This window comes from Gallinula chloropus, assembly GCF_964237585.1.
Source record: "Gallinula chloropus genome assembly, chromosome: 4".
NCBI lineage: Eukaryota > Metazoa > Chordata > Aves > Gruiformes > Rallidae > Gallinula > Gallinula chloropus.
In genome coordinates this window covers 20,056,669-20,071,962 of record NC_140088.1, presented here as the reverse complement: position 1 = coordinate 20,071,962, position 15,294 = coordinate 20,056,669, and the positions used below count along the sequence as shown (strand labels likewise).

The 15,294-nt window shown below is 44.6% G+C and overlaps 1 protein-coding gene across 4 annotated transcripts in view; it reads left to right on the top strand.

The window, feature by feature from the left end:
- Positions 1-15,294, top strand: part of LRP5 (LDL receptor related protein 5) — a gene marked incomplete at its 5' end in the record, with an annotated part of 215,876 nt that overhangs the window by 61,699 nt on the left and 138,883 nt on the right. For 2 of the 4 annotated variants that reach the window (XM_084262643.1, XM_084262642.1), the window contains one exon: positions 7,289-7,379. The exons of 1 other annotated variant lie outside the window; for it this stretch is intronic. In XM_084262643.1, coding sequence (XP_084118769.1) covers positions 7,289-7,379 — 91 coding nt within the window. Of the gene's footprint in view, positions 1-7,273; positions 7,380-15,294 lie in introns of those variants that run through there. One more of the 4 variants, XM_084262644.1, reaches the window with a different exon arrangement.

Genomic DNA, 15,294 nt, shown 5'->3' with positions numbered 1-15,294 from the left:
CAGGTGGTTACCCGTTAAGAGTGGCTTTGTCCCTGCTTACAACATTCTTTATTCTGAGTAGCTTTTAGAGGCAAAAGAAACATTTTTAACGCTGAAAGTGTCAAAGAAATTACCTCAGCCTGTGACCTGCTCTGTAATCTAGTTAAGGGAGCACTTTACCATAAGGTTGTTCTGACACTATTTCTACATTTTCCAGTCTTAGAGTACTTGACTTGGTGATGCTTTCAATGGTGGAAGTGAGCGTTGTCATTGCGATGAGTTGGCTCTGGCTGGATGACAGGTGCCCACCAAAGCTGCTCTATCACTCTCCTCAATGAAGCAGGGGAGAGGAAAAAAATGTAATGAAAGGCTCATGGGCTGAGATAAGGAGATCATTCAGCAGTTATCATCATGGGTAAAACAGACTTAACTCTTGTAACCTGGCTGTTATATGAATAATCATTGTGGTTTTTCTTCTTTCACAAGAACCTTTTCTTTTTCTACTTGGTATCCAAACACCTGTGCAGTGCCCAGGTGCTTGGAGCAGTGTAGGAGCCCAGTGTAAAAATGCAACCCTAAATCACATCACTTCTCCATGACCTGTTCAGCATCTGTTCTTGCATCCTCACTATCTCAAGGGTAGCTCTGCCTGATTAATACTGCATTTGGAGAAAGCTTCTCCTAATGCCATTTTTCTCCCGTGTCATTTAGGTCCCTGCAAGCTATGGAGAAAGGGGAGTGTCCTGTTTGACAAACAGGCTGGCTTTGTTGCTTACGCAGATCCAGCTTAGGCTAGATAATGACTTTGCAGTCTGGGAAAGGGAGAAGGAAGAGGCTGAAGATATTGGTAAACCATTGGGTAATGTTTTTAAATTAAAAGTGGTTAGATTCAAACTAGATATAGGGAAGTTTGGTTTTTTGTTTTTTTATGGTGAGGGTGGTAAAACACTGGCACAGGTTGCCCAGAGAAATGGTAAATACTCCATCGCTGGAAGCATTCAAGGTCAGGCTAACAGGGCTCTGAGCAACCTGATCTAGCTGAAGGTGTCCCTGTTCATTGCAGGGAGGCTAGACTAGATGACCTTTAGAGGTCCCTTCCAACCCAAATGGTGCCACGATTCAATGAGGGATTTTCATTTAGTCTTACTTCAATACTTACCTGTCTGCTGACTTGTGTAATTTTTGCTATCACTATTAGGTTGCCACAGAAATATCTGCCTTACTTTTTATAAAATATGTCCCTTCTCAAGGAATATAGGTTACAGGAGTTCGGAGGAGAGGACTTGAACTTTGAGACACTGGACATGATAATGGTGTCCCTGTCCTGCAACTGAATGTCTATGCCCCTTCAGAATATATCCTCTCTTTGATTCAGAACTTTGGTGACTAAGAAGTAGGCATAAGGTGTTGCTCCAAGGCCAAGAATAGTTAATTTTACAAGTAGTTTTGCAGAGGTAGTTGTCCTGGAGGTTTTAAAGATAAATTCTTGCTCATACAGTGCAGGGAAATGCTGTTCTGGGAGCTGCAGGGAGTTTAGTTGTAACCAGAAAAGCATTCAGAGTCCAAGAATCACCACTAAGAAAACCCACTGAACTATTTTTATGCTTTCAGAACTTTCTATGGTGACATGTTTCTCAAGCAGTGTCAGCCCCTCTGTTCCCGAGGCTGCTAACCAGCAGAAGGCTTTTGGAATGGGCGCTTTACCCTTCCTGTCTCACTGACACAGAAAACCTTTACATGCCATTTCAACTGATAGCAGTGGGGCAGTTTCTGTCCTGTTTTTAATATTCGCTTTCCTCTTGCGAACCTATGTGAGCCATCTCTCTCTCAACTCACTTCTGGCAGGATGTCTCTCTCCTGTAGTACTCTGATCCCTCGACTTGCAGCGTCTCCAGTTTTCCCTGTGTTTGGGTAACTGGCATGTGCATTCTGTTTGTCCCTGTCAGAGCAGAAGCTCTTGGCAGATGGGTACTGTGGAAAATCTCAAGTGCTGGCAGATGCTGAAAGATTGGTATTTCCTTTCTTTTTCCTTCTGTAGTCCCACCTAGATTACTTGCAGCATTTCCATCTCTTAAAATACACCATAACTATTTGACAAAACCAGGGTGGGTGTGGGTTTGAGACCTCCTAGTCCTGTTTGTGGCAGCTATAACCAGTTACAGGTGTGGCACTGGAGCCCTGTCTATGCATGAAAGTTCTCCATCTATAACAAAGTACTAGTAGTAATAATAATAAGAACAATAATATACATAATATTCTCCAGTTCCACTTGTAATGCACCTGAGCTCTTTTACAGGGCAGCCTAGGCTCTGGAAGAGTAGTTTTCTTTGATATTTACCCTTAACTTTTCCCTAAGCATTCTAATCCTTTCAACCTTTTTCAACCTCTCACAGTTCCCCATTAAGTGTAGTCCTGTGTAGAAAATTTAAATGGGCCAAAGTTTTCCTCACTTGCCATTGTTAGTTGTAGGAATGTCTTAAGAGTAACATGGAAAAAATACAGGCTGAAGGATCACTGATTTAATCTGAACTGAAAATCGTGCACCTCTTTGCATCCGAATGGCAGGCTGTGCTGGTTTAGCTGTTCACTTCATGCTGGGGTTTATCTGGGGAAGGGGGAGAAAGAAGGGGAAGAAAATTGCCATGTAGACAGAGTTGAGTTGCTGAGATGTTTTGGGGAATAAGTACTTTGAACAAAGGTACTGTTTGTCTTAATGTCACCTTCTCTATGAAAAAGGTGATGGTAACTTTCCCACCATGTCAGGCCCTTTAATGAGTGGGAGTGCAGTGATTTAGTTTTAAATATTAAGTATTATTTAGCACTTAAGGAACCACCTTTTTCAAAGCAGTGCCTAAAAGCTGCATGCAGTCTCAGGCCACTGTTGGACTAGCTTATGCTAAGAAGGTTCTTCTGAAGGGGCAAGACAGATAAAGGAAGAGTGAAAACACCACCTGAGTGGGACAAATACGAGCACTTGATGTTGGAGGAGAAGCCAAGTGGTGTCTACAGAGTCTGTGATGGATGGACCTGGAGACAAAACCCAGGTGAGTCCTGGACCAAACCCAGCCCTTGCTAAGATTGCTTCAAATTTCTCCTGAGGAAGTGTAATCTTAATTATGGCTGTTGTATGTATATGTTTTCCTTAGGGTGTCTTTTTTTTTTGTAGGAGATAAGGGAATCTGTGTCTAGATGATGGTTTCTTCTATAATTTCTGACTCATTCTAGATTACCTGTAAACATTTTCTCTTGTGATACAGGGTGAGAAAGAATAGGGGTCCCTACATACATTTAGCACGAGACTGTTTCCTAGCTGAAAGCTGGGAGGGGAAGTGTAAAGTGTATCAGAGACACAGGGAAAGAAATATGATGTTTTCCTAAGGCCTTAGAATTAAAGTAGGAAAAAGTATTGACGCTTTCTTTGTTTCTCATTGTTCATTTCACCTTCCCTTTGCAGAACACCAAAGAACATCCTCAGCCTATGCAGATCTAGTGATTTACTTCATCTTGACTGAACAGTCCTGCCCCAGAGGAATAAAGATGCATGTCTAGGTATTAATATTCATCATAAAATAAACCTTGGTGTCATTTATAAGGCAGTAAGTTCAGTTTAGGGATTTCTGCAGTTGTCATTAAATGTTAGCTCTACGGGAGTTCAGATAACTCTGGCAGCTGGGGAGAAGGTTGCTGTAAACTGGAGTAGGAAGCAAAAATCCAGGAGGAGTAAACATGCAGAAAACATTTGGAGCATTTCAGCCAAGCCAAGTTTCCCAGCTGTGACGGGGTGGTTAGGTTATCCTGGAGGGCGTCTCTAGGTACTCAGGCACAGCCGGGCTCTCTGATGCCCCTGCGTGTCCCTCCTTTCTCCTCTAGTGATGGCAATGGCAGAATGTGAGAACTGGGCTGCTTGTAGCTTGGCAGAGGAGTGCTGGGCTCCCTCCCAGTCTGGATGTCTCCCTTTCCTGCTTCGTACAGCAATGCCCCAAACTTGCTGCATCTTCTTTCATGCTATGTGCAGAAAGGATGAAAATTAGGAAAAATATTCTCCTGTTCCTTTAATTGTAGAACAAACTAAGGAAATGCTAGGCTGTGACTTGCTCAGAATTATACAAGAAATCTTAGGTGAAACAGGGCTCTATTTTTGCAGCTGCACTTGGGCACTGTTGGCATACAACAATATGGGAAGGGATCCCTCTTTCTGCCGTAAAGAGGAAGAAGGATAGGACCATGCTTTTGCTATCCTGATAAGTTGGGTGTTTTAAGCCCTTTTTTACTTTCTTACAGAAGTGTATACACCAGCCATTTCAGGAATGTCACAGCTTTGCCTCCCCTGGTTTTGCTGGAGGAATTCTTGCAGGGCTGGAAAACAGGTGGAAAGCAGCTTTCTCAGCACATGGTGAGACTTCTTTTCAGAGTTGCCCAACTTTAATTACCTCCAAATTCCTCTACCAGGTATTAACTGGGTTTAAGATGGTATCTTATGGGTTGGAGGAATTCTGCTATCCTGTCTGCTACTAGATTTACCATCATTTTTTACCATGATTGGTGTCTTTTTAGTGGAGGTGTTATGGTCAAAGTCCCAAAGATGCTTTTTAGTAAGACTCTTCCCCAGATGCCTGCCTCCATTGCCTAGACTCTCTCCTCATTTTGTTTTTATCTTTGAGTCTATCACCCATTCTGCTAACTGTGGGTGACCTAGTCAGGAACAAAAGGTTGTACCAGGCAAGAATACTCCACTCTGATTGTGAACTTATATACCATATCCATGCTATGGCAAAGAACTGACTTCAGTGTGTTATGAAACTCCACGGTTTATGTCTGTGAATAGTCATCCATTGCAGCAAGGTTGGCATGTGGCCGTGGGCAGTCAGCAGTGGATCCACCTTGCTCAGTATCTCTTCTTATGGTGGATACCTTCCTTTGAAAAATGTTCAGTTTTGAAATCTCTCTGTTGAAATCACTTTGTCAGTGAGTGTTATCTTTATCTCTTTTAGCCTCATGTATAAAATACTACTGCTTTTTTGTGTCTCTCTTGGTGTGAAATGCTGCCAATCCTAAATTGCCCATGAAGTTTGACAAGGTCCAGACGTGGAGATAAATAGGCAACACCTGGATGGAGTGGGGACAACAGGATCCATATTACATCCCAGTATGGGATCTTGGGCCCCAGGATACCAAGTGCTGGGAGCAGCTGCCGGCTGAAAGAGAAGTTGCCGCTACCCTCCAGCAGCCTTACAGACAGCCTCACCCTCCCCATGTGGCTTGATGCTGGCATTGATGCTACAGGCAAGTCACCTCAGTTCCTGGTCCTATTAGGGTAAGGGGGAGGATGGGGCAGGGAACCCAATTGCACTAGTGCCAAGAGGGACTCTGGTGGTCACTGATACCATTATGGGACAGCCTGGCTCTCCTTGGAGGCACATGGACCATTTTTGCAAATGGTTGCTGCTCTTCTCATAGGCTGGTGGGGGTTTGAGGTGTTGGTTTCCATGCTCTGCCATTCCCCACTGCCTGCTCTAAGTGCAACTGTTTCATGTGCCCTTTCTCTGCATCTGACTTCGATTATCCTCAGTTACTGTGATACCAGGACTATTGGGTAATTTCTACCACACAGGAGGTTGGACCCATCAAAAATAAAGTCCAATCACTGTCTTCAACAAAGAAATCTTTCTTCCAGTTATTTGTCTGGTGTTGGGCAGTTGGGGTTTTTTTTGACAGATCCAAAACAAAACCCTTATTCAGTTGGTGGTCACACAAGTTTTGTCATTAATGATTTACAGCAGCTCAGATTTGGGCTATCAAGAAATACTAACTTCTGGTTTTCCCGTCTTCCAGAAAGCCAGGATTTTTCTAGGTTTTAAGTGCCATCTAAAATGTGCCCTCCTTAAAATACATGTTCTTTATACATTAAAGCAGTAGCATGATAGAGAAGAAACCTTTATTTTTCTTTGCATGTTAACTTTAAGGTCAGCACCATAAGCCCTTTGCAACATCTTGAAATTTTCAGCTGCTTTCTTAGCTAAGTTGAATACCACGGACTAAAACCAAAAGAAACTACTACATCTTTTCCCCTTCTGAGGAAAGGAAGTCTAAGGGGAAGTCTGCAATTGAGTAATTGACAGGATCTAAAACAATTCCTGAATATTTGATCCCAGTACTTGATACAGGGCAGGAATGCATGGGGCACCAAGAAGAAATCTCAGCTGCTGCTGTAGCATCTACAGCAAGGCAAATGGATGAGTACACTGCAGCTGGGACCTCAGAAACTCGCTCGTTGCTGAAATGCAAAGAAACTATTAAACTTATCATCCATTTCTTAAGCACTTACTTGTTATTTACAGCTCTGGCTCTGAGACTTGCAAAAATAGCATAGGGGGATGCCCGGTGGATCTTGGTTGTTTCCATCTCTATTCTAGGCCATTTAGCAACTTTTTTTTTTCTTCCCTGTTGTAGAATTGATGTCAATACAAGAGAGAATGGAGTCTCAGATGGAAATTCCTGGCTTACGCTGTGTCTTTTTGTCCCTGCCAGGGAGGTGGGGGGCAGTATCTGAGGTGCGAAAGGTGCAGGATGTTTCCGTGCGAGCTGGGGGCTGCTCAGCTCTCTGCAGCCCGTCCCCTGCGCTGCCAAGGCACCATGTCACGGGGCAGAGTTCCTGCCCCTTCCCTTATAGTAATGTGTTTGTACGAGCAAGTGGCGTGGTTAACGGGGAGGGGGGGAAAAGGCATCAAGAGATTGTTGCTGAAAGCTTTGAAAAGTAATGTTTTGGAGAAGAGAGGCTTTATATAAGAGGTTGTTTTGGTGGGAGAAGGCAAAAGTGAACCTCCATCTGGGACAAAAAACACCCCCCAAACAGCCTTTTCCCCCGGGACAGAGGCAGAGGTGAGTATCCCCACGCTTAACGTCTGAAACCAGCAGAGAAAGGTCGCTTCTTGAACACGCAGCGAGCTATCTTCTCCGACCTTCCTGGCTGGCTCTGGAGTAATTGCCTCAGAAGGGACGAGAACAAAAATAAAGGGATACCCCCCCCCCCCCCCCAAAACCACAAACCTAAACCCGAACCCCCCCCCAGCCAGGTGTACTCGCGCGGGGTACGCTGCAGCGGGACGGTGCGCCCTTGGCTCCGCCCCGGGCTGCGGGTGCGAGCGGAGGATGCCAGCCCCCTCCCTAGCGGCAGCGTGAGGAGGAGGAGGAGGGTCGGCTGCGGCGCCTCCTCCCTTCCCCGCCTCCCTCCCCGCCGAGCGCAGCGCCCCGAGCATGGAGCCTGCCTGAGACGCTCCGTGGGCTCCGGCAGCTGCTGCGGCGGCACAACATGGAGGCGGCGGCCCCGCCGCTCCCGCTGCTGTTGCTGCTGCGGCTCCTGGCCGCCTCGGTGCTGCGGTGCGAGCCGGGCTCGGCCGGGGGTAAGCTCGCTGGGGCGTCGCGGGGCCCGGGTCGGCGGGGAGGCGAGCGCCGCTGTCCCTATTGTTGTCGGACTTGGGCAAACTTTCCCCCGCGCTCCTCCGGGAGGGCTGCGGGGGCCGCGGCGGCGTGGAGGCGGACGGGAGCGGGACCCAGCGGGGCAGAGGGCGCGGGCCGGCCTCCAGCGCGGGGGAGGGACGCGCACATGGGCGAGACGGGACGGGGCGAGAGGAGGGCAGCGGGCTGGACGGGGCGTCTCACCCCCCCGCCGCCCCCCAAACTATTCCTCGTCCCCCCTCTGTTCTGCAAGAGAGGGGGGCGCGCAGGAAGAGGAGGCCTCTCCTCCCCCTTCCCGCGGGACATGTCCCGCCGCCGGCGGGGAAACGGTTTCTTCGCGGGGATGGCTCAGGTAACGCGTACAGTTGCAAAAAGAGAGACAAAAGTCGCCCTCCCCGTCCCCGCTCCCGTCCTTCCGCGGTCCCGGGCTGGGATTTCTCCGGGGTTTGGAGAGGCGGGTGTCGGGTGTCGCTCATCAAACTCTTGGCAGGGCTGGGGAGGGGGTGGGGGGAAGGCGAGTGTCGTCTTCTCACCCCCAAGCTCAGTTTTAAGGCTGTAGGCCCACGGCGGGGGGGAGGTGGTGGTGGTGGAGGGGGTGGTGGCGGCGGCGGCGCTGCGGCGGGAGGAACCGGCCGGCCCGGCTGGAGGCATCGGCGGGCGGGAGTCGGCCCGGCCCGGGGTGCGGGTGCCCGGCCCGGGTGTAGCCCCGCGGGCGCTGCCGGAGCCCGGCTTCCCCGCTCCCGCGGAGCGCTGGGCCCCTCGCTAACCCGCGCTGCGTCCCGGGCATGGAGCCTGTCCTTTGCTTTCCCTTTACAATACCGTTTTTAAGTGAACGTGCTAATCCTCTGAAAGCACAAATAAACAGGCTGTGCTCTGCCTGCAGCATCCGTGGGGAGGGGGCCGGGACCTGTTCCCCGTCCTTTCTCCCTGAGCGCTGCTTCGGTCCTGCCTCAATCACCGAGGACGGGGAGTCAGGGCTGCACGTGTAGGACTTGTGGCTTGTAGCTGCTGCGTCTGCTCTGCCTGAGCACATCAACCCCGTGCTTCAGCAGGCTGGAGCTTCGCTGTTGCAATTTACTAGGTAGTTTAGAAAACTCGGCAGTGTGACCAAGGCTGTCAGAACGTCACCTCGGGGCCTCTTTTATTAGGCCACCCACCTTTTCAAACCGTCTGTAATTATTAGAACTGTCATTTGGAGGAAGAGAACTAACCGTTTCTCTGATGGCTACATCGTTCTGTATTTTCAGTTGGAGCTCTATGTAGGTTGCCTCAGTGTTTTAAAGATGTTTCAGAAAACCTGTAGTGGGACCTGTGCCTTTCTGAGCACTTATATTTGTGTAAAGATGTTCTGCTTGACTGAATGAAGCGCTCTGTGTGTGTCGGGAAAATCAATCTACAGGAGTCTTAACTAAAGAGAGAACAGGTGGTGTTCCTTGAGGGTTTCCTTACGTTTACAGGCTCTATTAGAAAGGAATATTTTAAAAAATGGGATAACTTTGAATTTCAAGCTCTTAGGAAAATAAGAGTTCACAATGAAACTGAGAAATAAGTTGTAACTTGGAGTTTGGTTTTCAGTCACGTCATTTGAGAGACAGTGATTTTCTCGGTATAGTGTACGTTTGTTATCCATAGTCACCTTCCTTAACGTGCATGGAAAAACTCTTCTACAAATGTACCTTTTTTAGTAATTAGCTGAAGAGTCTTGGTTATAAATCTTAATGACATTGCTTTTGTTCTGGCTGCTTACTAGGAAGGTATGTGATTCTTTTGTTAGGCTGATCTGGATGGCTTTTAAGGGTCCAGTCGCTCATCTGCCCTCTTAGAAGGAGCATGGATGCACTATGAGACACTCTCCATGTTTTCAGTTCTGTTCCGAGAACCCCCACTCTGTAAGCAGATGCCTGACTTTAAAGGACTTTTACCTCTTGTAATATAAGCATCATCAGAATACTTTAAAATATGTAAATACATTTCTGCAAGATTGAGGATGTGTTGGAACTTCAGCCGTGTTAAAGCTTCTGCAAAGTGTGGCATCTTGTAAGAGGTCCTGAATACTTTGGCTGTGAAATGATATTGCTGTGGAGGAAAGCCCTTGCTCTGTATGTGGTGGTGTCGGGAGTGGTTTTATTCATGTGGCTTGAAATAACGATGAACCTGTTTCAGACAGGGGTTATGCTTGACTCTCACTGATGTGAGACAAAATGATGGTTGCATTTGGTGCTTTCCTGCGCAAAGCATTCAGGAACAAGATGACTATGACAGGGGCATGTTTTTATCTGAAAACATTGTAAGTTCTGAATGTTTAATACTGCACAGCGGGTGTTTTATGTTGGGGCTCTTAAAACCTGCAAGCAGTTGAGATAAGTCTTGTTTAACTTCTTGTTGAGGGTTTATCTCATGCAAGACTTATTTTCACTTAAACTCACAAAAGATTGGTTAGCAGTTGCTTTTTGTGTCCCACAGTCTCCCCAAATTCTGAGGCTGTAACTTAGTTTTCTTTAATAGAGTGACTATTTGCTTGATACTAAGAAACACGAGATAAAGAAAAGTGACAGGGACAAGTGACAGGGAGGTTACAGAAGTTTCAAACTAGGGATGCAGCGTAAAATAAAAAATGCATTTTAGCACAATCCTAACGCAGCTTTTAATGCACATTGTTTTTTCCTGAGATAGCCTAAAGCTAAGGAAACCTATTGCCATGCTTAAACGTGGAATGTAGCAGGAAAAAAACACTTGCTAATTTCATGATGGGGAAACGTGCTATGTAGGAGTCCTCAACTGCATTTTGGTGCCATTTCAGTTAGCCTGTCATTGATTTGGGGAGGGGGGGGGGGGCTATTTTCCTAGTAACTACTGCTATTGTGATGTGAGGGTCTGTCACGAATTATGGTCATAAATCCTCTTGAAATCGTGAGGAAATACCGAAATTCCAGACTAACTCTGAAGTTTAAGTTTGTAACTTTTGAAGCACTGAATCTTCTCTCTCCAGACAAAGGATAATGGTTTTAACTGCCTTTTAGGTATGGTGTGTGAATTAATTTAAAATGAAATAGTAACAAATTATATCTAATTTAAAATTAAATTAATTTTAAAGCATCCAGAGGTGCTTTAAAATTACCTATACTTAAAATTACATTTGAAGGATACAGAGATGCTTTAAAACTACTTATGCCATGGATGTGTCCGTAATACATAAATCAGCATGACACACAAAGTCAGTAATTTAGGAGAGTGTGAATGTATTTCATCAGTAGCCTGGTGTAAATTCCACCATTGTTCTTGCTATTTTTGAACCTTATTTTTTAATCTCAGCTGCTTTTACTTTTATCTTAAGATTTTTTTTTTACTTGTTTATAACATAGTCTCTAGTAAAACAGACCATTGGTTTTATTCCAGCTGTGAATTTTCTCAGAACTGTGTGTTTCTTGAATAAAGCAAGCCAAGGTAACTTTTTAGGAAACACAGATTGTTTCTGGGAACTTGTTATCCTTTATGGTAAGATCTGGCTGCATAAGGACAAATAAAGGTTACAAAATTTCTCCTAGACTGTAGACACACAGACTGCTTGGTGTAACTTTGCTTCCAATTAAAATGTAGCCAGCAATGTAGATTTGAAGGTAGTCTTCTCTTCCCAGAGTAGAAGTAAATGAGGCTTTGCTATTCCTGATGCTCAGAAGTAGCTTTAATGATCAGGTTCAGTTTCATATTAGCTCAGGTTTTTTTGTGAACATACTGTATTTTATGAAAGCAACCTGCCATCTTGAGGTAGAGAACAATAACTAGGTCTAAATTCCTTGTTAGAAAGAAGCTATTGTAGGTAACTTTATTGCTCTTCATTCCAAGAAACCCACTTAACTTTTCCCCGATGTCTTTAACCCAAAAGTTATTAAACCTTCAAAATGTTTGGGTCTTGGAAGTTCAGAAGTTGTCGTGGGAGTTGATACAGGTGAAGAGCAATGAGAACACTTGAAGCTGATAGTTGTTATATTCTGCTTAAGGCCTTTGTGAAGAACTCAAAATAGGTATTGACCTGACCCTCAAGGGAAGAATGACTGTAGAAGTATCCCCTTCTGCCCTGTTTATGGCACAGGTCAATTCTACTACACACAGTGTAATCAATGTTTTATTTAGAGATTGAGGCATGTGGATTATTTTCCTTTTTTGCTATATTTCTTTCCAGCAGGACAGGTCCAACAACACTGCGAGTTCATTTAAGATAGGAGCACATAATTAGGATGTTGGCTGGGGACACTGGCTGACCGAAGCCGCGTGTTGTTTGGATGTTTGGGACTTTCAGAAGAAGTCCAAGATGTGCTGTCTCCTAAGAGCCCACAGGTGGGACTTCTGAACTGGGAAAAGTACTTCTGGAGAGTCCTACCCCTGCTCAGTCAGGCCACGGGAGGTCTCGTGACAGAGTCAAAGAATACTTTCAGCAGTTTTTTAGCTTTTTGGGTGATTGAACAGTTGTGGTGAGAGGAGGGAAGAAAATGGGAAGTATGCCCCACAAAGTATTATTCAATACGATTGTCTGTTAGGAATTTATGGGCAAACAACCCTTTTGGTTCCTTCTGTGTAGAGCTCACCAGTGCTTCGTCTTTGTGGTTTCTGTTTACTAAAGATTGGAAATATCTGTTGTTGTGGTTTAGCCCCAGACAGCAGCAAAGTACCACTTTGCACACTCCCCCCAACAATGGGATGGAGGAGAGAATCAGAAGAGTGAAAGTGAGAGCTCCTGGGTTGCAGTAAAGACAGTTCAACAGGTAAAACAAAGGCTGCATGCGCAAGCAAAGCAAAACAAGGAATTCATTCACCCCTTCCCACGGGCAGGCAGGTGTTACTAGTATCTCCAGGAAAACAGGGCTCCAGCACGTGTCATGGTGACTCGTGAAGGCAAATGTCATCACTCTGAATGCTGCTGCCTCTTCTCCCCGTCCAGTCTTTCTTCTTCTCTAAGTCCCTTACAAGCTGAGCATGGTGTCATATGGTATGGAATATCCGGTTGGTCAGTTGGGCTCAGCTGTCCCAGCTGTGTTCCCCACCCAACTCCTTGTGCACACCTAATCATCCCGCTGGCAGGTTGCTGTGAGGAGCAGAAAAGGCCTTGGCTCTGTCAGCACTACTCAGCAGTGACCAGGCACAGCTCTCCTCTATGACCAGGCACAGCTCTCCCCTATGACCAACAGTTTCAGCACAAATCCAAATCACAGCCTCATACTGGCTACTATGAAGAAAACTAACTCCATCCCAGCCAAAGCCAGGATGTCTGTTAAGCCACAAAATCCTACTGAGATGCTCCAAAGAGTATAAAGAGTGATGGGTTGGTAAGGGTGTTGAGGGTCCATGCAATAAACAGCATTTTAAATTTAACTATTGTTTCCTTTACTCTCACACTTTGCCCACCAGCATAGGCAGATGTAATGTGTCATTTTGTATTGATGTTAAATCCATGGACAACCCTTGCAAGGATGTCAGTAAATTGACATGTGCTTCATTTAAATTGGGTTGTTTGCTGTGGATGATAAAAGCAACCGAAAATGCGTTTAAGCCAATAAATACTTTATATGAGCGTGTTGTGTTAGATTAGCTTAATAGGGACAGTGTGCTGGGAGAGTGAATTTCTTGCCTGCGAATCAGCCACAGAATTGTCTTAATTCAGAATATGAAGGTTTACTGCTCTTGCAATAAGCAGCACTGACAGCAGAGGCGACAGTAAGTTCCTAGCGCAATTGCCAAGGGTCTGCACGCCTCAAATGTTGGTGTGTGTATATATAAAAGCGACCCTAAAATAATATAATTGTTGTTGAATACAGTTTGGCACTTTGGCTTTCTGATATGCTCTAAGAGTATTAGGTAATTCTGCATATTCTGCTAGCATAGCATCTATTACTTATCTTTTAGACATAAGGAAATTGAGCTTCCCCAGTTTGACTTCCTTTGAACACTAATAAAATTTGTCTTTGTGGCAAGCAGAATTAAGATTTTTGAACTCTGGTCTTCCTGTTGAGACTGTAGGAGTAAGATAGGTAATTGTTCAATAAAACTGTGAAGTGTGCTGTTCCTACTGATGCATCCGAAGAAACGAAGTTGCAAGTGCATTAGGCTGTAACTCTCCCTTCTACTATGAAAAGCGGAAAGATGGAGATTCTATTCCTGTCTCTGGTGGGGTTACTACACAAAGGGCTTGATTTTCAGTTTTTCTCATAGATTTTATTAAAAGGGCCTGCAGTGCCTTGTGAAAGTGCAGTGCCCTTTGATACTTCTGTCCTTCTTATAGGACCACTGTTGGCTTAGATTTTGTCTGAGAGGGAGATGAATGAAGCGCTGTCAGGTTAACTCAATCATTTGTCTCAGGAGTTGACAACGTTTTTGGATGGTGATTCCAGAGGTTCTCTGTTGGCCTTTCTTTAGGTTTCCTTGAGTGTATGTTGACTCTTAATTCCACTTTGTTGTTGCTTTAAATGTGATTCATTAAACATGTATTAATGCTTCTTTTTGGAAGTGGCTCATTACACGTCATAATGAAGGTGATAAATTAGCCTGGGGGGGGGACTCTTGATCCTCAGCCTGCAAGAATTGCATCAGAGGTATGAGGTGGCAATTAAGTGAAGAGAGAAGCTTTATCTCTTCTTTCTGTGGTGTTTGACTCAAAAAAGGCCAGAGTGTGAGCAAGTGTCACCTATTTCCTGTTGCTAAACCTCTTAGTGATGAGGAGGAACTGTGGATTGAGTGGACCTGCTTAGTTAATGTATTTGCTTTTGGTTTGGGAATCAAATTATAATGTGATTTTGTAGATGTTCTTTTTCTTTTCTGCAGTTCAGTGCTGGCTTTAACTAAATCAAAAGGAAAAGGAGTGGAGGATCTGAGAAAGCATGATCAAAGTGTCCGGTGTTGCTATAATCTATGGGTTATTGATATGCCATTTGAGAACTTTTATGAAATATTGTACCTTGCGGCTTAAGCCACATACTCTGGGTTTTGAATTAGATGCAGCTTTATACCTAATAGCAGGAAAACACTTTAAATGCTTGTCAGTAACTTCAGCATACCTTCTGGGGACATTTTGGGGGTTGGACTCTGATCTCTGGAGGCCCCTTCCACCCCCTAAAATTCTGTGATTCTGTGATTTTAGTTTTACTTGGATTCCAGATTCATGGATGACTTTGTCCAGTCACTTGTACTTTAAAAAAAATATTTTCCATGAACATATTATTTTCTGTTCTTCCAAATTAAAATTGTCTTAGCTGGACTTCAGAAGGGGAAAAAATTGTTTAGAAAACTAGAAATGTAATTAAATGTTGTTATTACAGTTGTTTTGTGGTTTTTTTTTTTAAAAAAAAACATACCCCGAAACCTCCCTGGTGTGCTTGTCTTCATATGAATTAAAAAAACCAAAAGCACAGAAAATTTATGTGAGAGAATCACTGTCTCTAGCTTTGGTTTCAGAAATGGTGTGTTCTTGATACTTCAAGTGATGTGAAAGGGCTAATGTTTTCATTGTTATTCTTGTTCAAGGATTCTTGCCAAATTATTCATAAGGGGGTGTTTCTGTGGGGTTTTTTTGCAGATATAAAAATAAGTTTCTTGGTCCAAAGAAGAATTGCTTTAAAAGGACAATCACAAAGCTGTGGCATTTGGAGTAACCTAGGAAATATTGCTGCTGTTGTGAGTCTGTCTTCTAATACTGCGTTTAGTTCAATCTCTTAGGCCAGTGTCTTGGTGATGCAATAGAAATGTAGTCTAAAATAGAAGTGTGTTTGTATCTGTTTTACATTTCGTTGTGGAGAAAGAGGAAAATCAGGATTTTCTCTTGGATAGCAAGCTGTCTCTGCTGATGGCAGTAACTAATTCAAGGAAAAGAAA